We start from the raw sequence: 22,737 nt of genomic DNA on the forward strand, positions 1-22,737 counted from the left end.
TATGTTGTTTTGCCTCTATATGCATGTTATAATAGAGTAAAATCTACTCTAACATATTTCTACTTTTTTCCATAAAATAGAAATTGCTATTTTTTTCATCAATATTTATAGGTAAAAATAGTTTTTATCTATAATAGAGATAAACTTTTTTGTTTACACATGAGTCCTTTAACTTTTTAGAATTATAACTAAAATATACGTCTATGGAAAAACATTTATTTTACATATAACAACACAGTTTTTTTTTGTTTACATAATAATTCTTAAATTTTCGCAATTATAAATAACATAAATAAAAAATATTGTTATTTTATTTGAAAAGAAAATTTTTATTTAACAAATGATATTTAGTTTTATATGTCGCTAAAGTGAAAATTAAAATTTAATTATTAAAAGTTTCACATAAATTTTTCATATTGATATCATATTTAGATAATGTCAATTTTAATTTATTATAAGATGTAAAGAGACAAATACATTCTTATTATGACCTATTTTTCAATTTCCTATATTGTATTACGAGAAATACTACGATAGTTCTAAAAATGTTTTTATCACAAAAATAATTGGTCAGATTTAGAAATATGTTTATCCTAGGATTAATTAATTTAAACTTAATATTTAGCTTTTAGAAGATGATATAGGATAATTGTTATATTAGAGGTACAAATATCTTTTACCTTTTTAGTTAAATCTATTTTAGTCATTTTTTCCTATGTGTTCTGTTGATCATAAAATCATTTTTCAGGCAGGGAGATTTACCCTTTTATTATTTATAGGCTAATTTAAAATAAAATTGACCATAGAATTTTTTTTTCAACAAGTATATTAACACCTGAAAAACTATGGTGCATCTTGGTATTAGTGATTAAGCTACTTCTGTTTATTTGTTCAACTTAATTTAAGCTATTTTCAACACACTGAACTGATCATTGGAAATGACTTTACCGAGTGCAATCAAAACATGACTAGTTTGATACTCTTTGTTGCTTCGAAGAGGACCGTGATGATGCACTTCATCAAACCAAACTACTTACCAATGAGATGAAGTTAAAAATATATGATACGAAGAAACCCAACATATAGATTCCAGATATACAAGAATCTAGTATAATAGTAAGGAAGTGGACATTTGTATAACCAATTATTCTACATAATCTCTATGTATCAGAACAAAAAAGAAGAGAATCACTTTGGTGGAGATGCTCACACCTGAGAGGCTTAACTTAGCCAAAAACACCTCACTCGGATTGCTATATAACCTTACACTGCCTCTCTCATGAGACTCCGCAGAATCTCCTTTTGTTTATCCACAAACTCAAGACTACAAGGGAGATTGCATCTTCGGGCTGCTGAAGTATCGCTCACCAGATGCCAGGCTGTCTATAGGACTGCATAGGGTAGCTGTGAAACGGGTAGCCTCTAGCCAAATGGACCGGCGGATTTATGGCTGTAGGTATTGCCCAAGCTACTTCTCTTCTTGGAGGCGGCAAAGCCCTCCTTCTGTTCACTTCTATCAACATGTACATCTCTTGGATCACCTCTGTCACCATTCATGAGAAACACCCCCGTTATTTTAATCAAGTAATCAACCGCTAATATCATGTCGCAGTTTGTTTATTCAGACCACTATACCTAATTCCCAAACTCAATATGTGCACATGGTAAGAAAGAACCTAACATGCATCTCTCTATGGGACTGATCGAACAATTGGCAATATTAACACACAAATAAAATTTAAAAGATGTTTGAAAGACAAACCTTTTAGTAGCTTGGTTGTTACTCCAAACTCCAACCACCAATCTCTCCTGCTGCCTACTTTCGCGTTTTGAAACGTGGCAGCTAGGTGCACAGTGGCTGTTGCGATAACATGAGGTTTGTACTGCAAACACAGTGTCGTTCGAAGCCTACACACAATGCATTATAAGTTAATTCAAACTCGATGTGGAGACAAAAGCGCAGAAGCTAGTATTAACAAAGGGTCTTTACCAATCATGCACAAAATTCCATGCAGCAGTTGCAAGGTCAGGCCAAGCGTTCAGCCTATTCAAGGCTGCAGCCAGAGTTTTGTAGGGAAGTTCAACGTCTAGGAGATGGAAAGCACTTGTGTCCAGCAGAAGCCTCTCCCCGGCCAAAATAATTTCTTTAAATTCATGGTAACATTCCTACAGACAGAGTTAAGAGTAATAAATTAGCACAATGCACAAGACAAGAAAAAAGAAAATATTAGTACAATATACAGTAAGAATTCCAATAGGTAAATTATAAAGACTTACAGTTTGATGAATTCTAACTGAGGCAGAAGGATCCCACTCAAAGATTATTTCATAAGATGCAACAACAACGTTGGACAGTTGACACGGCTCATCTTCAGCTTTGCAAGCGAGGAACAGACTGGCAGTTGCTATCGTCTGCAAATCACCAAGTGAGGTTTGGATGAGGTAATCACTTAGCATAGATCATATAATGGTTTTACTAATCAGGAGAGGAGAAACGGAATAGCTTTATAACCACCACTTTGAATATGAACATTATGTTAATCCATTACCCATTTTCTTCATTGAATTATTAATTCCTTCATTACAGATTGGCGAATGCACTTGATGAACTATTAAAGTATTATTACCTGCCAGTCATTTTTTGCAAGAGATTGGCGCATGTAAAACCGGTGGCACATTACCATCGCACATCCTATTGTAACCTGGGACCTGAAGTAATGAGATTGTCAGAAACCATCAATAGCCAAAAACCATATCACAAACAAGCTTAAAATCTCCAGCAACTAAAGCTAGACATCGCTTTCAGAAACCGGCATCAATTTTTTTTTTTATTTTTTTTTTTTGAACACCCAGAAACTAGGCCTACCAGAAACCTGCATTTATAAAATGAAAAATTTCCGATAAAAAAACGCCAGTACCTATGATAGATGATTCAAAAACAGTGGGCTGGAGAGAGACGTGCACTCGCTCAGAAAACTAAGAACATCAGTTGGGAATGGTGGGAACACAGCTGAGGGTTTTGATAACCCAGCAGAGAATTACAAATACACAAACATATAATGAGAAGGGCATGTCTAAACAGGTGAAAAGCTCCAAAGCAAATTCATGACAGATGTATGCAAGCCTCCCATTGCCGATGAGAAGTAAGCCAATATATGATGCATGCACACCAAATTTCGACAATGTAGACAAAAATGGAGAACTAATAGTTCGAGAAGACCTCCAGACCAAATTCAACAGATAGGCTAGGCATTGTCATGCATTAGACACCCTCTTTTAGCTAACAAAAGTAGCAAGAAATATCACATCAGAAGAAAAGAACAAGTGTTAAAGCATATTCTATAAAAAGCAAACAACAACACTAGCACCTCCCAAGAAACAAAGAATACAATAGAGAGCTTACACATGAAGCTGCATGCCAAGTCTTTGAAGAAATGAGCAATACGAAGAGCGTAAAAACGACTCCTTGGGCAGGTCAATCCCATCTTTTCTAGATGGAGAGAAACGCTCAATCTCTTCCCTGCTGAAATACCACTTTGACGTTTCACATTCCCGCAAAGATAAGTGTCTCGCCTCCTCTGCTTCAAAATGTTGACGAGACCGCTTTCTCGGATGTTCCTCACCCATTGTAAACCTTCTTCTGGGAGGAAACAGCAGCAACTAAGCACAAAAGTTTCGACCTTTGAATCTGATCCTTTATTTTTCTGACTAATATTCTGCAAATGTACCCATCGGTTAAACAAGAATTGTCAAAAAGTAATGGTAACGACAAATCTATACATGTTGATTTTGGTCAAAGGATTAATTAATTACACGTGCTTTGCAACATAATACGACACAAATCAGATCACAGCAACAACAAAACATTCCAACACAAAGACATTAAGGCGATTCTCGAAAAAAAAAAGTAAAATAAAAGCGAAATCAGGAAAGAGATCGAATCATTACCAATCGTTAAAGAGTTAAAGATGAGAGGGGAAAGCTATAAAATGATAGCTATAAGATTTGAACCCACGCTTTCGTTTGGTGAGGAACATAAAACAACTCTTTGAAACTTGAAATTTTTGTGCTGCTTTTTCTTTTCTGTTTACTAAACCTCGAGAAAGTATCTTAAAGATACAATTATCGTTCTAACGTTATGGGCCGGACTTTTTGATGAAGTACAGTAGATAATGGATATGGGCTTGAATTTATGATTAGCAATTCCAAATACCGACTACTCAATTGCTATTCTTTTTAAATTTCAACTTCATCAATCTCAAAACTCTACTTGTTCTCACCACACCAATGTTTTCACCAGGCAGAGCATTCAGGGATCCAATCGGGTCTCTTTTATTTTGGTTTATCAAAATCAATCACATTCGGATTAATGAAATTCAGTTTGGGACCGATTCAGGTTCTATCAGATTCGAGTCAGTGTTAGTAATTCTTCAAAAAATCGATATAATCCGATGTACTTTCGGGTTCTTCGATCTAAAATTACATGATTTGTAACTACTTGTAACCAAAACATAAGTAAAATCGGTTCTTCAGTTTTAAAGTACATGATTTGTTTGGAACCCAAACATAAGTAAAATCGATTCAAAAGTAAGAAAGGAACATAAAAAATGAGCATTCAAATCAAATGAAATGTAAACATAGTTATTGATAGAAACAAAACCAAATAAATGAAAGCATAAAATGGAAATCAAGTTCTCATGAAATGAGAAACATTATTCAATGAAAAAAAAATCTAAAACTTTCAAGCTTCAACTCCACCTTCAACCATCGACCTTCATGTAATCTAATCTATTAAAACAGGAGTACAAAATTAAACTAACCCTGAGTTTTCAATGTTAATTACTTTTGAATGCCACTGAAACTATTATTACTCTTTCCTTAAAATTAGCTTGTCTTTTCCGATCATTTAATGCATATTTCCTCATTTTAATTTATGCATTAAAAACGGAAACAACTTCAAACGTTAAACATATGTGAATTAACTTAATTACATGAAAACTCTCAGGCAAATATAAATATATCTTACCACTGTAACGAAAAAAAATTTCCTTCTTCTCCTACAATGAGATGAATCGAATTACTTCAAAAGTAAATCAATGGATTATAACTTTAGTTTAATCTGCAGTTTTCTTCTTGACGTAGAACTTGATATTCCTGTTTAGATAGCGATGGATTATAACTTTAGTTTTTTTTTTGAAAAAACTAAAATCATTAATCCAATTATTCTTTCATACATGAATCTAATTAATAATACATATAAAAAGAAGTCACGTTAGTCAAAGCAGCATACATATTATTAATAAAATAGATAAAAGGAAGTTATTTAATAGAGATTTTACATGACTTATAAAATATAAATCAGATATACCAATCGATGATCTAATCTTTCTGAACTAATCAAATCAATCAATTCAAAATCTAAACAGAATATCTTTGCATTTGTTGAAAAAAAAAATCTTTACCGATAATAATTAAGTTCTAACCTATAATCACTCTCAAATATTTAATTTACCTATAAAATATAGAAATTGTATCCTATAATTTCGTTAACTTCTACATTTTGGTGAATAATAAATTATCATTAAAAAATTTCCCTATCAATTTTTCTTTGCTAACTTGCGGAAGAGTTCAACATTAATTAAATTATTTGTAAATATTTCAACTGCAAACAATTGACTATATTTGCGTATAGTAGGAGATATTTTGGTAACAATTTAATTGTTGCAAATCAAGGGATTTTATCGTGTAAAGTGTTTAGGTATATTTTCTTCGTTAGGGTTTTACAATCACGTTATATATACATATATATACTGTACCTTGCATATATATATTCAACATCACCTCAATAGCTCCTAAACAATTTTTTTAGTTCGCTTCTTAGAGGTTATAATGTCAACAAACAAGAGTTTTACATTGTTAAACTACTTGAAGCCAAGGTTGAGTAAATGGTGTGTGGAGGTGAAGCTGATTTAATCAAGAAAACAAACCCCTCCCTATGCTGATGAAACAGTCGAAATGGTTTTGGCTGATAAGACTGTAAGTTTTACCTACATTGTTTAAATGTTGGTTATACTTAAAGTTTCTAATCGATTTTTGTTTGTTTACAAGGTCATAAAATCCATGCATCATGCAACAGATCACACATGTTTCGGATCCAGCGAGACCTTATGATAGGAAAGTGGCGTGTGATTGAAAACTTTAAGGTATCCGGTGTGGGTAAAGGAAAATACTCACCATGCTAACTATTAAATAGAATGTTTTATACCTTTCAAAATTTAAGGATATTTTATTTATAGTTTGTATCATGCTAACTATTAGTTATTTATTTGATCATAATTCCAAATTCAACTTTATGTTTCCTATGTATACTATACGTACCTTAAATTATATGTACACCGTCTGTTTTTTTTTATAATAGCAACAATTAATACAAACAATCAAAAAAATATACGAAAAAATTAATACCCGCCCAACCGGGCGGGTCAAGATCTAGTTATTCATTATTTTAGATGTTCAATAATATCTTAGTGTATTTTGGATACATATAGGAATTGAGATCATTGGAATTTTGAATGTTTCAGATTTTGTCGGATATCCATTTAGGTTCGGGTTCGGTCCGGATAGTATCCATAACCCAAAATATCATAAAACAAGATCCATTCAGTATTTATGTCGGGTTTGGATCGGTTCGGATTTATTTTAATCGGATCAAGTTCGGTTTATTTGCCAAGCCCTAGTTTTAACATTGGTTGATGCTTCCCTGCAGTTTCTTTGTTGATTCTTTAATTTTTATTTAAGTCGAATTTGATAAATATTCATCAATACTTCTCTACATCACTTATCTTCTATTTACAACACTGAGTTAAGTAAATATTTAATAACATGTCCTTTTATTATAAAAATAAATAACAAAAATTTACAAGAGGATATTTAAAAAAAAAAAAAATTGTTCAACTGAGACATTTCAATAATTTTTATTGTACTCGTTGTAAAAAAATTCAGAAACAAATTCACCTGATTAATATTAGGCAAATTGGGGGATATGGCAAGAAAAAAACGGTAATTGACAGATTAGCTATTTTACCTAACGGACAGATACACGGCGTCATATATACATAATAATACATTACTATCTTTTTAATTAACCAGCTGCACCTGCTACAAAAATTAATTAAAAAATAATTTCTAATTGCACAAAGGTAAATCGTGTCTTCATCCTATTCACATCTTCTCTTTCTCACTTTCTTCGGTAATTTCTCGAAGTCGAAAGATCTCTGCCTCCGATCTGTTCCAACGCCTCGCCTCTGCTTGCAATCCAATTTTCATGTCGGTCGCGGTTGGGTTGTGCGTTACGGTTTCGGCAGCGGGTAGTAACACAGCCGACCTCCCCAACTTTACCAACTCGATTCTTTTCAGATCTTTGACAGTCCCATTAGTTCTCGGTGTTTCTTCGTCGATTCTAGTTATTAAAACTTCTTCTCTGCTTATATGATTTTATTTTGGGATCCTCTCTGATGTTCTTATTATAAGTTATTCTTGAACTGGGATTTTTGTCTCTGCGGTGCATAGTTCATGGTGTAGAAATATCAATTTTTGTGTGGAATAGCATCTGCAATATATAGATGTTTCATCGTATGTACGTATCAGTATATCTCGTTGCTATATGTCATGTCAAATGGAATAGTATAAGGTTCACATTATTCCATGTTACATGGAATCTTACTTTTACATCATATGTCTTTCCATTCGTTAGCTATTCATATTCGGTTTGACTCATAATCCATTTCTATATTGAATATTACAGTGTGAACCGTCCTCAATCTTTGCCTCTCTTACTTTTCATTTTTTAGGTTTGGTATGGACGAGTTAAGTAGATTGTTTCAGGCTTTGATGTCAAGTGGATTTAAGTTTCTGGAGATTTGGGTTGCCTATGGTGGATTGGAGTTTATATTTCCCTAACTTGAGTCTAGTGTTTAATGTCAAGTGTTCTATTACAAGCCCCATTAGCTTTGTATTTCATGTTGCTTGTTCTATTACCATCCCCATTAGTTTTGTATTTCATGTTGCTCATGAGGAATGTAAATACATGTCTCCAGTATTATGGCAGGTGGATTTAATTTTACAAAGATTTCGGTTGCCTATGTATTGGGGTTTATATTTCTCTAATTTGGGTTTAGTGTTTACTATCAAGTGTTCTATTATCATCCCCATTATCTTTGTATTTCATGTGGCTCATGAGAAATGTAAATACATGTCTCCAGTATTATGGCAGGTGGATTTAATTTCCTGAAGATTTGAGTTGCCTATGGATTGGCTTTATATTTCCTTAATTTGAGTTTAGTGTTTACTGTTAAGTGTTCTATTACCATTTCTATTAACTTTGTATTTCATGTTGCTCAATATTGGCTCTAGTATGCACATAGTATCATTTTAAATAGTACATTGTATATAGTATAGAAGTCTTTTCGTAATGGACGGTGCAAATGTGTATGTAACCCTATAACACATATTTATAATCATTAACCTACATCATTGAAATGTGTGTATGGTTTATAAATCAGAGGTTAGGGTTTAGTATTCCCAGTTAGGATTTAGTATTTCCTAAACAACTTTTGTAATATGGAATAGAATATGTCGACTATTCCGTATAGAATAGCTTTATTCATTTTTATACTATACATATGGAATATAATACTACTTTTTCAGTTTAGTTTATGTTGGTTTTAGGTTCAGGTTGGATAAGAAGTACATACTTCGATGGCAGCATAGAAGTTCAAAAATGTTACTATTAAAATTATTTACTGTCAAAAATATAAACTGTAAAAACATTTCCTCTCCGTTCTTGTTAAAAAAAAATTGTGTTTGTGGTTCTCATCACGACACACAACGCAGGACGTCACATACTATCACTTGTAACTAGTTACCTGTTAATATAAGGATCAAAACTGGATAGTTTGTGTATGAAATGTCTAACACTAAATAACGTCAAAATCAAAGTTACTTACTTAATTTAGTCTTGATTTATAACTACGCAAATTAACCCTTGATATTATATCTTGTGCATTTTAAACTGGTATGGTATAAACCAATGTGAAGAGTGGGTTTTTATACTAGAATTGAAAACTAATAAAGCATCTATTTGAATTGTATGCATTTATTATTCTAAATGATAACTCATTTAAAGTTGGAGTAGTTCGATGGATATATAATTTATCGGCAAATGATTTCCAATATCGTTAAAATGATATATTAGCCGCTAGAGAGATAAAACCCACTGACCGAAAGAGCAGCTGTGATGCTCAATAAGTGATTAACGGTGGCGGACATTACTAATAGGGCAAATCTCCAAAATAGCAACTTTCTAAGTTTATATCACAAAAATAGTACTTAAAAACTAAAATGACCAAAATAGCATTTTATCTTTTGAAAAATTTAATTTTTTTTATTTTTCAAAATTTGAAATCTTATCCCCAAAACTTCACTTCTCAACTCTAAACCCTAAAACCTAAACTCTAAACCCTAAACCCTAAATTCTAAACCCTAAACCCTACCCCTTGAATGCTATTTTTGTGACTTTTGGCCTTGAGTGTTAGTTTGAGAACAAAAACTTGATTTAGTGCTATTTTGGTTTTTTTTCTCTTACTAATACTGTATGTTCTAATATATTAAAAACCTTAAAGACATTTATAATAGAAGAAAGGAATATGACATCCATGTCCTTTTCATTTTGATGATTGATGTACCATACATTTGACCAACATCAAATAAATAGTTTGCCAAAGTTGCGATTAATACGACTTAAACAAGGTATTGTATATTTTGCCAAATTTGGGTAGCTTTTGATTTCTTAAGAGTTACATGATCATTTAATTTATAATTTATATAACAAAAATTTACAACATGATCATTTTTCAAAAAAAAAAAATAATAATAATAATAATAATAATAACTGAAACTTCTAAATAAAATTTAACTATCTTTAATATAATTAATAATATAAATGTTCATTTTTATTCTATATTATTCTCTCAAGACTAAATATACAATAAAATTCTAAATTAACAATGTTTGAACTATAATATTTTAAAATATAATTATTAATTTGTAAAAATTGCTGAATTCATATGTTTTAATATATTTTTTGTAAATTATGATGGTAATTGTTATTAAGAAGTCAATTAGAATATATAAATTAAATGTTATGTTGTTTTATTTTATTATTTCATATATAAATTATGTATTTTGTAAATGTTTTCAAATGTTAAATGATAGAATAATACTTTTTGAATTATTAAAATGATTAAAGAATGACTGTAAACAAAAAAAAGTTATAATCCTTGTATATATAGAGCTGTTTACATTGGTTTATATGTGTTAAATAATGACTGTTATCATATTTATATGTGTATTATATATACTAGAGTCTTTGTCCGGGCTACGCCCGGATAAATTTCTTGTTATAATTTTTAATTAATTTTAGCTTGTTTATTTTTTATAAAAGCATGTATATATATTATTTCAAAATTGACTACCAAAAATATAAGTAATAATATGCAAATTAATTTATCATGTTGTCCAACAAATTTGAAATAAATAAACTCAGGGGTTGATTGGTAATGGTGGTAAATGTTTTAGACATCCACTTTTTTCTATTTTTTTTCAAACAATCATATTTTAGCTTTTAAAATTAAAGATACAGTATAAAGTTTTTAAAAAAATATATTAGTTTTCAAAATCAACTTTTCTAAAGATTTTATGCTTTGAAAATAAATATATAGCAAAACAATTAAAGCCGAAGCAAAACAATTCACAGCTTATTTTCTAAAGTAAAAGCAAAAACAAAAACAAAAACTACAGAACAACCAATCAACCCCACACTCTAATTTGATTTTTATTTATTATTAAAATTAACAGAAAGTGATGAATAGTCAATATTCTTAAGTTTCAGCTAAAATCTTTTGTTTCATATAAATTTTTTTTTAAATCCATATTTAATTTAAAACTTTTTTTCTGTATTTAGAATTATTGATTTTACATTTTCAATTTCTGCCCTCTCTACAAAAAATACAAACTGACATATATACATGCTTTTTGCATTGTTTATTTCAAATGATAAATAATTCCATTTGTATAATTAATTTACGGCTATACAATATTGATTTGATACTGTGAAAATGAGAAAGTTGATGGCCAACATATTTTTTCAAGTGCGGGGTTGTTGACAATGATTCATGTAATTTCCTAACAATCGGTGAAAGCTGGGATTAGAGAGAAACGGTTCCTTAGACGTCAAGTTAAGGTTTGCATGAAATTTTGGCGTTGCAGTAAGAAATGAGTGAAATTACACAGACTTTTGAAACAATTATGCAGTGTGTGTCGCGATGAGTATTCCGGAGGTTTCTGTATATGTTGCTGCGATGGATCCCTTAATGGGAGATATAAGTTAGCTGATTTTAGTTTTTAGTATTTTTGTTTGAATTATAGGGGAGGTATAAGAATAGAGTCTGCCTTATTGTAATACTTTGATAAAGTAATAGCAAATATTGTGGAGTGATTTATTTGTTTAGTTGTAGCTGTTTATAATAAGTTTTAATTTTGTGAAGCATCGTCAAATTCACTTGTTCTATCGACTTCAGTAAAAGGCACATATATAAACTTATGTAATAATATGTTTTTCGAAAATTTTGTCTATTGGTATTGTTTTTGTTTGGTTATTCCAAAATTGTAATATGAATTTGTGTTTTTAAAGATCAATAAAGTTCTATGTTGTTTGGAAAAAGAGAAACAAAATTTATGTTCAATATTTTGTTGGGCCATAATGGGTTTAACGCTAAAATAAGTAAAAGTTAAATCCATAGTTCTAAATCCATCGTCAAATTTTATATATGTCTTTGTAACTCAGAATCTCTATTGTATGCTTGAACCAGCCTCTGTTCATATTAGGGGTGTTCAATCCGGATATCGGTTCGGTTTCGGTTCGGTTTTTTTCGGTTTTCGGTATTTCGGTTAGTAAAATATAACTACCATTCTAAATCCATATTTACTTCGGTTCGGTTCGGTTTATATACCGTCGGTATTCGGTTTATTCGGTTTTATACCAAAAAACATAATTATTTTGTTTGAGATCATATTATATGAATTTTAGAGTCATATTGTCAACACAGTCATTTATTAAAAATATATTACATGTTCAAATAGATGAACAAAAAAGTAAAAATGCTTCTACCATCAAATAAAATAATCAATTCTATAACTAAAATCAAAGCTTGAAATTTTGAAAATAAAAATATGAAACAAAACAGAAACATAAAAGAAAAGTTTTTTCACTCTTCCATATTTAGTGTTCATTAAAGTCATGTTTTTTCAAGTGAAAATTTCCCATTAATTATTGTCCATCAAATTTATAATCTTCATATTAATTAAGTGCATACTAAAATAAATAAAAAATATCAAAAAAGACTTAGAAAATAAGATGTATGAATTGCGATGTATTGTTATTTAGTTATAGTTCAAGTGTTTTACAAATTAAGGTTTTTTATTACTATAAAATTATGGTAATAGTTATTAACACAAATTTAACTTATGTAACAAATAGATTTTCATGTATTGTTTTAAAATAGATACATATTTACATGTTTCTACTTTTAATCGGTTTTGTTCGGTTTATTCGGTTTAATCGGTTATATACCAAACCATATCCAAATCCTACGGTTTTTATAAAATTATATCCATTCGGTTTATATGGTATATACCAAAACCAAACCATATTGTCTATTTCGGTTCGGTTCGGTTCGGTACGGTTCGGTTTTACCATATTGAACAGCCCTAGTTCATATGGTCTCAACACCTAACCTTGTCTTAACTTGAAGATTCACTTGAAAGAAACAACGTTCGTCTTCTCTAACATAACTCACACTACCATCCATCTGCTTAAGTCATAAGCCATCAGGCATGACCCATCCATCTCATGTCTCAAACATATCACTTAGTATCTCTGAAAGAAATCATTTCCAGGATGTATCATCCTACCATTAAAACAACATCAAATTCTCAAGTTAAAAAACTAAAAATCTGCAAAACAGCTGCATTGTTTTGTGAAAATGGTTGAGTTGCATGTTTCAGTGGACGTTTATACCTGAACTGGAGATGGATATATGATCATTTTCGTGTGCAAGCTTGTGGCTTGATGAGATCTTGATTCCTACCCAACTATCTGGAAACGGGACATGATTCACAATGTTGCGCAGAAGATCAGCAAGAATGAGCTGAAGCTTTACTCTGTCACCATAGAGAGGCAGAGTTTTGATCTCCTGGAAAACTTCAACCCTGAGTTGTGACTTCCTCTCTCACAACATAATCATCACTTGGCTAATGAATTGCTGGTCGGGAATGCAAGCTTTTCACTCCCATCTAACTGCAACATTAATCACACACATAATATGCCAAACACATTTAAACATTTTTTTATGGGCTCCTATCAATAATAATCATGAAAAATCTTAGCTACAGAGAGAGTTAGCTACTCGATATCATTGGTCCCAAGTAGTTTCAATTTATCAAAGATGAATCAATATGTTTAAGATTATGGGTGGTGGAGAAAGTTATTGTAGAGCCACTATAAGGAACTACATAAGCATGTAATCATGTGCAAATCAACTATATATGGTGTACCAATAAACTTTTATATTCAAGTTAGGACGGGATACCTCTCTCAACGTTCTGTGATGTTTAGCAAAAACCTCATAGTACTTTATTTGAAGATCAGACTTCTCGGATTGAAGCTTCTTGTAATCAGAAACTGAAGGACCTCCTAGCTTTTGCTGGATGAATCTGAAAGCAAAACCAAAGAAGGATACAATAGTAAGGGAGGATAAAAAGATAATGAAATTATACTCATTGATAAAAAAATATTATACACTTAGAGTACTTGTAGACATGTGGTTAACATATCTTTATGAAATTATACGCACTGGGTCTTGTCAACTGTGTTAACATATCTTTATGAAATAGTGCTGTGATGTTGGCCATCAACTTTCTCAATCAACTGTTCAACAGTAACAGCAGCTAGGCTTTCGTCTTTGTGATTGCTAAGTAGAGAAGCTGATGCTGATGGATACATTTTTGATCCCATACTGAGCATACATCAAGTCTAACTGGAAATAGCAAGTTTGTCACTTATAAGAAAACCAATACACCATAAGATTAAAGCCAAAGTGAGAAGTAAATACACAGATAGTAACCAGTGATCATCTGGATGTTGACACCGAGGTCTGAAGCTCTTCTAATGGTGTATGCACTATCATGTTTCGGAGGACCAAACAAACGTAACACACCAATGAATTCACATGGACCACCAGAGCTTATTTTTGGTTTTCTCACGTAGAGCCATCTTGCAACAGCTAATGACCTCAGTCCAGGCTCAGTGTACTTATCGATTGCTAAGTGGACTCTGTTCCTCAGATCAGCTCTTGTGTTCCACTTGCACAGATCAAGAATCTGAATATCAGCAAAAGTAAAAGGTTTTACAGGTTAAATCATTGAAGAAAAAATACAATACTAAAATTTAAAGTGCAGTGAAACAAAATCAGTTCGTAGGTACCTTTTCTGAAGCTCTTTTTGCTTACTCAGTGCCAGTCTCCATTACTATAGATATAAGTGGACTGGATTGAATTGGAAGTAGTGAATCTCTCTAATACCAACTCTTGCCTCTTTAGGTTCAGAAAGTATTCTAACCATATTTGATTCTCTGTTCTTGAAGCTCTAGCAGCTAAAAATAACACTTTTTCTTTCTAACGCTTTTGAGAATACAGAAAATTAATTACAACATGAAACAGAGCTTAGAACCAACTAAAAACAATACCAGTATAACCAAGAAAATTAAGTGAAAATCAAATACTGTAAATCAATCTTCCTGAAGAACAATAAAATATGAGACTTTGGATAAGATCAAACTCCAATTTCTCTATCGCTGTGTTGCGAGCGTGACTTTGTTGGCAGACCTTTTGCCTCAATACCAGCGGGATCCCTTTCCAAATCAACCTATTTAACGTGATCACAATTGGTCAAGGTGGAGAAATAACCGCAATGAAGAAATTGGAGAGAAGGAAATACGTACCAGAAGAGGTGGAAGAGCAAGCTAGGAAGATATCAGTGAATCTTTGCTTGAAATCTATCTGCAGCTTTTCGGGTTGGATCTCTGAGATCGACAGAAGCCGAGTTTTGGTTGCCCTCAATAGAACTTTTTTTTGAAAAAAATTAATATTATTGGATACAACCAATCAGTTTCGTGATGTTAATACTATTGTTTTGAAAAAGCAATAATAGGACAAATTAATGGCAGATCATGGAAGAAAACTTGGAACTGCTGAGAAGTTGGATAGAGACACTGGAAAGGCGTCGAAGAAAAAGAAGGAATCGCCATCGTAAAGTTGGGTTTTTTTTTTTTTACTAAAGTGACATGGCATCTTAACACAATCTGATTGGCTTGAATTTCTAATCCTACGTGGATAGGCTGGCTGATGCTCATATATCCCTTTTAATATAGGTTAGATTAGTTATTAATTATAATATAGTAGGTTTATATATTTGCATTAAAGTTTTTTAAAATTATCATCTTATTGTTTTATATAATTACTGTATATTTTAAAATTATATTAAAACCATTTAAAAGTTATTAAAAAGCACTGTCTAATGTATTCATGATATTAGCTTTTTTCTATTTTACCTCTCTAGTCTCTACCATTTTACAATGTTTTTCCCAGGCATAATCAAACCACGTGTCCCACGAACCCGCGTAGCTCATTTCTTCGCCACTCTCTCTCTCCCGCAACTTTCTCCCCAGCCCTCTTTCCAGATCTCGGCGGCGACAGATCCAAATCGGCGAATCATACTATACAACTCACGATAGTACTAACTCCGACTCGAGCTTCAAATCCTACAAATCGGTGCTCTTCCGTCACTGATCTCCGCGAAATTTGATTCCCCATCTCTTTTCGATGTATGATCTGGAGCATGCGAGGTGTACCATAATCTGAGATGGCTTCAATCCGGCGAACTCTCTCGCCGCTCTACCACGATCGTCCCTTCGACAACGGAGGCGCACCGTTCTCCCCCTCCTCTATCTCATCCCGCACCAGTAAACACAACTCCTCGCAGTTTCTCTCGTTCCTCACAGCGACGACTGATCCCAAAAGCTCGCGCAGAAGTCCATGGCGGCGACCGTTTTACCAATTCCTCGCTTTCTTTCTCATCGGATTCCTCTTAGGTATGACACCGTTCGGTCAAATCGATGACGTGAACGGTACCGATCGGTCCAACTTCGAGATCAAACCTCCCAACAACGTGAAACGGGAGGAGGTAGGCGTAGATGGAGTAAGTTTCGTGGCGGAGGAGAAGAAGAAGGAGGATTTCGATTTGGTTGTGCCGAGGAAGCTTGTGATTGTGGTGACGCCAACGTACAATCGAGCGATGCAGGGGTATTACTTGAACAGAGTTGCTCAGACGCTGAGGCTAGTGGATCCTCCTGTGTTGTGGATAGTGGTGGAGGGCAATGCGGCGTCGTTTGAGACCTCGGAGATTCTGAGGAAGACGGGGGTGATGTATAGACACTTGGTTTGTAAGAGGAACATGACGAGTATTAAGGATCGAGGTGTTCATCAGAGGAACACTGCGTTGGAACATATTGAGTTGCATAAGCTTGATGGGATTGTTTACTTTGCTGATGATGATAATGTCTACTCGCTTGAGCTGTTTGAAAGCTTGAGAGAGATTAGGTGAGTTGAAAAGAGTGGATCTTTATCTTTGCTTGTGGTAATGGATAGAACGTATGATCACTTTTACCTGGTAGTATAAATAGAGTTATTAGATCGTTGAGATGATTTCTGTTGAGAGACTGTGCTTCAGTTTTAGTCTAGCAGAATTCTATTGGTATACACTTCTTTTATTGGAATCTTTTCTGCCATGTTGCGTGCAGTCTTAGTGATCCTTGTGTTGTTGGTGCTGTGTTTCGACACCCAATATAAACATTTCTGTAGCATGGCCTGTTACTCTGACGTTGAACTAGATGATTGTGTAAAGTTCTATGCACAAAATCTGGAACTTTTTGGCCGGATGCGTCTATCCTTACGCTCTCTGCTTTGCTGCTTGCTCTTCCATGTGCTTAGTCTTGTTCGTTTGAGAAAATATTTCATTTCTTGTTAATCAAATGAGTTTTGTTGAACTTTTCTGTGTACCTGGACTCGGTTCTGAGCATTTCCATTCTTTTATAATTGAGTGTACATGCTGATTGTTTGTTATCGAAAAGCTTATATTCTTCTGGAAGTAGTTTTCCCTCATTTTAGTTTGTTATACTTATCTATCTCATTTGTTTAGGCGGTTTGGAACTTGGCCTGTTGCAATGCTTGCGCCAAGCAAAAACAAGGCCATCCTTGAAGGGCCAGTATGCAATGGAAGTCAAGTAATAGGATGGCACACTAATGAAAAGAGTAAAAGACTACGAAGGTTCCATGTTGATATGTCAGGGTTTGCTTTCAACAGCACTATACTTTGGGACCCTAAAAGGTGGAAACGTCCTTTTACACATCCAACACGCCAACTAGACACAGTGAGGGAAGGTTTCCAAGTATGAGTTTTTCCTTTTATCTCTGGTGCTCAGTGAACCGTCTTTGTAAAAGCTTCTTATACATGACATGGTGTGTGTTTCCAAGCAGGAGACAACATTTATAGAGCAGGTGGTAGCAGATGAAAGCGATATGGAAGGTGTTCCATCAGCTTGCTCGAGGATACTGAACTGGCATCTTCACTTGGATGCCCTAGATGTCCCTTATCCACAAGGGTGGGTGATGCAGAAGAATCTCGAAGCTGTCATAACTGTGAGATAGCTCCCAAGATACAACTTTTGACTGGTAAAGATTTAATAGGGTTCAGGAACTTTTGAAGTCTCAGGTGTTCAGGAACTGATAAGCAAAAAGGTGAAGTTCAAGACCATGAAAATTTGGTATGTTTTGAATTTGGTGTATTTAGTATGAGATGGAATTATTTTTTTTCCTTTGGAGATATTCCAATACACGGTCTGAGTCCAGACAACAATGAACAAAGTAAGGATTCGTTCACAATCATTGCATAATTGTTCATATTTTGTGTCTAAAACGTTTACAAGTATTTTCAAAGTGAATGGTCTCTCAAGATGTGCTTCTATGCCAGTTTTCCATGCATCTTAGGGTCTATGGATGAAGATTACGTTAGTAAAGACGTGCAGTTAGCTCAACAATTATTGTTCTTCGATTTTACAGAATGTCATGTTAGGATTGTCCCAAAATGTGAGTAAGTGGGATGCATCCAGCTCAAAAGATATCTGGTTGGGTTTTTTTTTTGCCAGACGCTCTGGTTCGAGCTCTGACATCTCTGAAAAGATTTTACAGTATTTATTAGAACAATGAGAATATTTTGAGCCTTAGGAGCAAACTTTTTCATAAAGCGGAGAAAAGAGAAACTAGTCTCTGAGCTTCAGAAATTGAGAAAACAGAAACATCATGTCAGAGGTTCCAGCCAGTGGAGACAATTGTTGAAGTTGTCTAATATTTAGGATGAAAATAAGTGTCAGCAAATCAACCCAACACTAAAAGTCAAGGTTTATAAACTGGAGCATGCCCGTTGCATAGGCTGCCAATAAGTTATGTAGTCGTAGTAAGCCTTTATATATAGAATAATAATTCAAAGAGAACGAAGCAAAATGCCATCAAGAGAACTGTAAATGGCTTTTGGAGGTTGTCTGCCTGTTCCAGAATGATTACTCACTTGATTACTAGATTATATTATTTGAGACTATTACCTCTGTTTTTATTCCTTCTGTAGTAAATCCAGTCTGTGAGAGATCTGACTACCTGTTGCAAATCGCTCAACATGCTCTTATATGTATGTTAGGTGATACACTAAAGTGAAAACATAATCATGCCTCAATAATAGACATTGCCCATTTAAGCGCTATACATTTTAAAATGGAGCGTCGACTCAAATGATCGATGGCCACACACATCTGGAGGTTGTTAGATCCATCCCAATCACACTCGTTCCAATATCACCTAACCAAGAGCCAACATACAAAAACAAGAGGGCACGCCTCCATAGCCACAGGTCAGTTAGTTAGACGCAAACCATGCATCACATACTAGTCGATCACACCAATTCTGAGTGAGCTTCTTTCTAACAGAAAGAAAATCCATAGAACCAAACCAAATCAACCCAAGAGCTTTCGAAAGGTGTTAACCAAAAAGTTTAACCAAATACCAAACCAAATCGCATTATTCAAAACCGGTTTGACTTTCTCGGTTACATTATTATTCTTTCTGGTCCCGATGCTCTTCTGACAAAAGTTAAAGAGGAATCAGAATCAAAGCATCCCATTCCGACCAAGCAAAAGAAAACACATTTAGGGTTGAAAACTCATTTCCAATTCACCGAGAGAGAGAGAAAGAATGGAAGGATGGGATCCGAGCACGAAGTCGACGTTAACGCGAATCCCTCTTCTGACGACGAAAGCGGGGCCCAGAGACGGCGATGCATGGAAACAGAGGCTTAAGGAAGAGTACAAGTCTCTGATCGCGTACACCCAGATGAACAAGTCCAACGACAACGACTGGTTCCGCATCTCCGCTTCCAATCCCGAAGGTACGCGTTGGACTGGCAAGTGTTGGTACGTTCACAACCTTCTCAAATACGAGTTTGATCTCCAATTCGACATCCCTGTCACCTACCCCGCCACTGCCCCCGAGCTTGAGTTGCCTGAGATCGACGGCAAAACCCAAAAGGTTAGGGCTTTCTGTGGTTTTTGCTTAATTGGGTTTTGTCTTTATTCTGATCCCTCTGTGTTTGTTCTCTGTAGATGTATCGAGGTGGGAAGATTTGCCTGACTGTGCATTTCAAGCCGCTCTGGGCTAAAAACTGGTAACTTTTTTATGATCCTAACATTGTTAGAGAATCATGCAATATTTTAGTTCAGAGTTTAGTCTGTTTTTTTTGTTGTTGTTGTTGTTGTCTTATGATCTTACCTAGATTAGTTTGTTGTCGATGTTGAGTTTATTATGCTTCTGGCTGCATTGCCATTGTTGGAGAAGCATGATTTTTTAAGATCAGTTTAGTCTGGTTTGTCTTAAGATGTTACTTAGATTGGTTTGTTGTTGATGTTATTTCTGTTAGGTAGGGAAACTCTAGTATTAAGCTGTTTGTACAGGTTGAAATGACTAGTTATTGTCTTGAGTTGACATCTAATTCTTATAAATGAGAAACCAACCAAAGCTTGGGTTTTTATGCGATCCATTTCTATGACGAATATGAGCCAGCCATTTCTCGTTTTCTAGGCATTGATGAATGGCTTTTTTTGTTTATGCAGTCCTAGGTTTGGTATAGCACATGCGCTTTGTTTGGGTCTCGCTCCATGGCTTGCTGCAGAGATTCCAATTCTTGTCGACTCGGGAATGATTAAGCACAAAGATGACGCAGCCTCCTCTGCTGAATCTTAGTCTATGTAATCTCAGAGCTGAGGTGTTTGTCAGTAATAGCTGAAGTAAAAAATGACTGAGGCGGATGCGTCTACCCTATAAAAAGCTTACATGAAACCCAATAAAGATTTAAGCTATTGCAATGTTTTTTTTTTCTTGAAATACTTGTACAACTTGAGAATATATGATGCTCGTTTTGCACTTGGTTTGTTGACTTGAAACCGGCTCGTTGATCATGCATGAGTCATTGAAGCATCAAACACATAGTCTACAGACAATATAGTTGCTGACATCTGCATTAGCTGATGAATATTCCGCACGATGCATGAGGATCTATGGTGAATTGAAATGGCAGTATAGTTTAATTGGAATGACCTTCCCATAAGTAAATAAGAAGACATAAAATGATCAGAGCAACGATTAACTTTTTGGTAGAGATTTCATTTTCAGGGTTTAAGACTTATTTTTTTTAAGTTAGTTGATTAATTGTTTAGTCTCTACAGTTTAGTGTTAGGTTATTTTTTATTTTTATAACAATTTAGTTTTACATCAGGTAAATTGCACCGTTGCACTGTCTATTATCTAACTTGGTGGTTGGTCCCTGATTCCTGAATCAACCCCCTCTACACATTAAGAACTTAGGAAAGCAATGCTCTTTTTTATATATGTTCACTTTTGGCGGCTCATGCCCATGCATACCATACTCGTCTATATGTAGCTTTTAGCATCATCACACTCAATTGCTATGAGTTAGAGACGTTATGCTGTATATATAATAAATAATATATATATTATACTAGATACATCATTATATATATACTTTATCTAAAAGAAACATAAAGTAGTGAGCAACTAGCCTTACAGGAGACGAAAGGCATGCCTTAAGAATTTAGATAGATAAACCACACAAGTGTAGTCGAGTTATGTTGGTTCAGGTATGTTTAACCAAACAGATGTTTTCTTGAATACTTCTCGAAACAAATAAACTCTACAACAATGGTAATATACTCTCGAAACAAAGCACTAAAGAAGCTAAACGAGACTAGAGAGAGACGACAATAACGCCAAAGTGGTTAAAAAAAGCTCAAACCAAATAAGATAACGGATGGGTTAATGATGGGGTTTGAAAGTCTGTAACCAATTGTTGAGACGCTCCATAGCTGACAAGTCGATCTTCTTGGGAAAATTATGGTTAATAACAGCTTTGGCTAGTGGCCCCACCACCACTCGAAGCTTAAGTCCAGCCTCACAATAACCCGACTGTGAGGTTATGAAATAATGAACTCCTGGTTCACTCAGCCTAACAATATCGTGTCCTGTCTTGTACACGGCTACAAGAGACGTTGGGTCGCATGTAATGAACTCTAGGTCACCGTTGATTTCATAGACGTCGTTTACTTGGTTGGTGTATTCGAAAAGCAAAGTATCTCCAACTTGAAATTGTTTCCCCTCGCTCCACTTGTTATAAAAGTCACTGTCATAGACTTTCCATCCTTCCGAGTCTCCGACATTGTAGGTCTTTCCGACAGGAAGTATCTTGCTCGGTGGTGGTGGAGGAATCGGACGTGATGGGTCATGGATGACAAGAACATCAAGCTTCTGTCCCAGTACGCATTGAGTTTGGTTTGAGGTGATGAAGTAGTGAAAACCTGGTTCCGTGAGAGTCACGACATCGTGTCCTGTGTTATAGACGGCTTTTGGAGAAGAATAGTCGCATAACTCGTATTCTAAAGCACCAGAAACTTGAGTCACGTCATTGATGATGGGATCGTATTCAAAGATCAGTGAATCTCCCACGTGGAACTCCTTATGGTCGGTCTCAGCCCAAGCGTAATAGACATCGTCCTTGGCAGTCCATCCTTCGTAGTCTCCAACTTTGTAGATCCTAGCCGAGCAGCAGCAACCCAAGAGAACCGTGAAGCTCATCATCATGAACACGAAGCTGAAGATCCTCGTTCTTGTCGCCATTATAACACGAAAGATCACAAATATTATCGAAGAAAGAAAGTTTTAGAAGCAAATCTTGAACTCAGCTGAATCAAAAAGCGTTGATGAATGTGTGAATGAACCAAAAGAGCCCTCCTTTTATAATGTTTTACAACCACTGATTTTCCTTTCTACTTTATTTCCTTTTTAACGAGTTAAACCGTCTCAAAATATCACTTTTTAACTTGGATTTATCACTATTCTGAAAGAAAAAAGAATAACGCTTAAAGATCTATAATCTTTTTTATGATTCGGT

The 22,737-nt window shown here is 34.3% G+C and overlaps 4 protein-coding genes and 2 long non-coding RNA genes across 12 annotated transcripts; 3 read left to right on the forward strand and 3 right to left on the reverse strand.

Moving 5' to 3' along the window:
* Positions 1-1,040: 1,040 nt before the first annotated feature.
* LOC103829052 (cyclin-T1-3) lies at positions 1,041-4,105 on the reverse strand. Of its 7 annotated transcripts, none has more exons than XM_009104715.2 (7): positions 3,949-4,105; positions 3,404-3,716; positions 2,628-2,709; positions 2,278-2,412; positions 1,991-2,166; positions 1,763-1,908; positions 1,041-1,543 (listed from the first exon to the last, which is right to left on the reverse strand). In XM_009104715.2, the coding sequence occupies exons 2-7, from the start codon at positions 3,625-3,627 to the stop codon at positions 1,365-1,367; spliced, it is 942 nt and encodes a 313-aa protein (XP_009102963.1). In that variant the 5' UTR covers positions 3,628-3,716; positions 3,949-4,105; the 3' UTR covers positions 1,041-1,364. The 7 variants fall into 7 exon arrangements, with proteins under 7 accessions (XP_009102963.1, XP_009102964.1, XP_009102965.1 ...); XM_009104716.2 differs by having other exon boundaries at positions 3,404-3,640; positions 3,949-4,092; XM_009104717.2 differs by having other exon boundaries at positions 3,404-3,637; positions 3,949-4,069.
* A 1,852-nt stretch (positions 4,106-5,957) lies between these two features.
* Positions 5,958-10,918, forward strand: LOC117126438. The gene is made up of 2 exons (XR_004448999.1): positions 5,958-6,036; positions 6,109-10,918. It is a non-coding gene; the product is annotated as an uncharacterized LOC117126438 (long non-coding RNA).
* A 1,724-nt stretch (positions 10,919-12,642) lies between these two features.
* LOC117126469 lies at positions 12,643-15,499 on the reverse strand. The gene is made up of 2 exons (XR_004449054.1): positions 13,136-15,499; positions 12,643-13,025 (listed from the first exon to the last, which is right to left on the reverse strand). It is a non-coding gene; the product is annotated as an uncharacterized LOC117126469 (long non-coding RNA).
* Positions 15,500-15,772: 273 nt separating this feature from the next.
* Positions 15,773-18,167, forward strand: LOC103829053 (probable beta-1,4-xylosyltransferase IRX9H). The gene is made up of 3 exons (XM_009104718.3): positions 15,773-16,772; positions 17,371-17,620; positions 17,709-18,167. Exons 1-3 carry the CDS (start codon positions 16,036-16,038, stop codon positions 17,877-17,879), a joined length of 1,158 nt encoding a protein of 385 aa, XP_009102966.1. The 5' UTR covers positions 15,773-16,035; the 3' UTR covers positions 17,880-18,167.
* Positions 18,168-19,338: 1,171 nt separating this feature from the next.
* On the forward strand, positions 19,339-20,731 carry LOC103829054 (ubiquitin-fold modifier-conjugating enzyme 1). Its single transcript, XM_009104719.3, has 3 exons — positions 19,339-19,805; positions 19,880-19,941; positions 20,387-20,731. The coding sequence occupies exons 1-3, from the start codon at positions 19,473-19,475 to the stop codon at positions 20,514-20,516; spliced, it is 525 nt and encodes a 174-aa protein (XP_009102967.1). The 5' UTR covers positions 19,339-19,472; the 3' UTR covers positions 20,517-20,731.
* Positions 20,517-22,737, reverse strand: LOC103829055 (early nodulin-55-2-like). The gene has a single exon (XM_009104721.3). The coding sequence runs from the start codon at positions 22,461-22,463 to the stop codon at positions 21,606-21,608; it is 858 nt and encodes a 285-aa protein (XP_009102969.1). The 5' UTR covers positions 22,464-22,737; the 3' UTR covers positions 20,517-21,605.

Source organism: Brassica rapa, chromosome A07 (assembly GCF_000309985.2).
Source record: "Brassica rapa cultivar Chiifu-401-42 chromosome A07, CAAS_Brap_v3.01, whole genome shotgun sequence".
NCBI classification, from domain to species: domain Eukaryota; kingdom Viridiplantae; phylum Streptophyta; class Magnoliopsida; order Brassicales; family Brassicaceae; genus Brassica; species Brassica rapa.

Bases quoted from the DNA above. Each gene is read 5' to 3' on its own strand.
- LOC103829055 (XM_009104721.3), bottom strand. From the start codon at position 22,463: ATGGCGACAAGAACGAGGATCTTCAGCTTCGTGTTCATGATGATGAGC.
- LOC103829052 (XM_009104715.2), bottom strand. From the start codon at position 3,627: ATGGGTGAGGAACATCCGAGAAAGCGGTCTCGTCAACATTTTGAAGCA. The intron at 2,710-3,403 runs GTAAGCTCTCTA...TCATTACTTCAG, and splicing joins CTTGGCATGCAGCTTCATGT to GTCCCAGGTTACAATAGGAT. The intron at 2,413-2,627 runs GTAATAATACTT...GGTGATTTGCAG, and splicing joins TTGCAAAAAATGACTGGCAG to ACGATAGCAACTGCCAGTCT.
- LOC103829053 (XM_009104718.3), top strand. From the start codon at position 16,036: ATGGCTTCAATCCGGCGAACTCTCTCGCCGCTCTACCACGATCGTCCC. The intron at 16,773-17,370 runs GTGAGTTGAAAA...TCATTTGTTTAG, and splicing joins GAAAGCTTGAGAGAGATTAG to GCGGTTTGGAACTTGGCCTG. The intron at 17,621-17,708 runs GTATGAGTTTTT...GTTTCCAAGCAG, and splicing joins CAGTGAGGGAAGGTTTCCAA to GAGACAACATTTATAGAGCA.
- LOC103829054 (XM_009104719.3), top strand. From the start codon at position 19,473: ATGGAAGGATGGGATCCGAGCACGAAGTCGACGTTAACGCGAATCCCT. The intron at 19,806-19,879 runs GTTAGGGCTTTC...TGTTCTCTGTAG, and splicing joins TCGACGGCAAAACCCAAAAG to ATGTATCGAGGTGGGAAGAT. The intron at 19,942-20,386 runs GTAACTTTTTTA...TTGTTTATGCAG, and splicing joins CCGCTCTGGGCTAAAAACTG to TCCTAGGTTTGGTATAGCAC.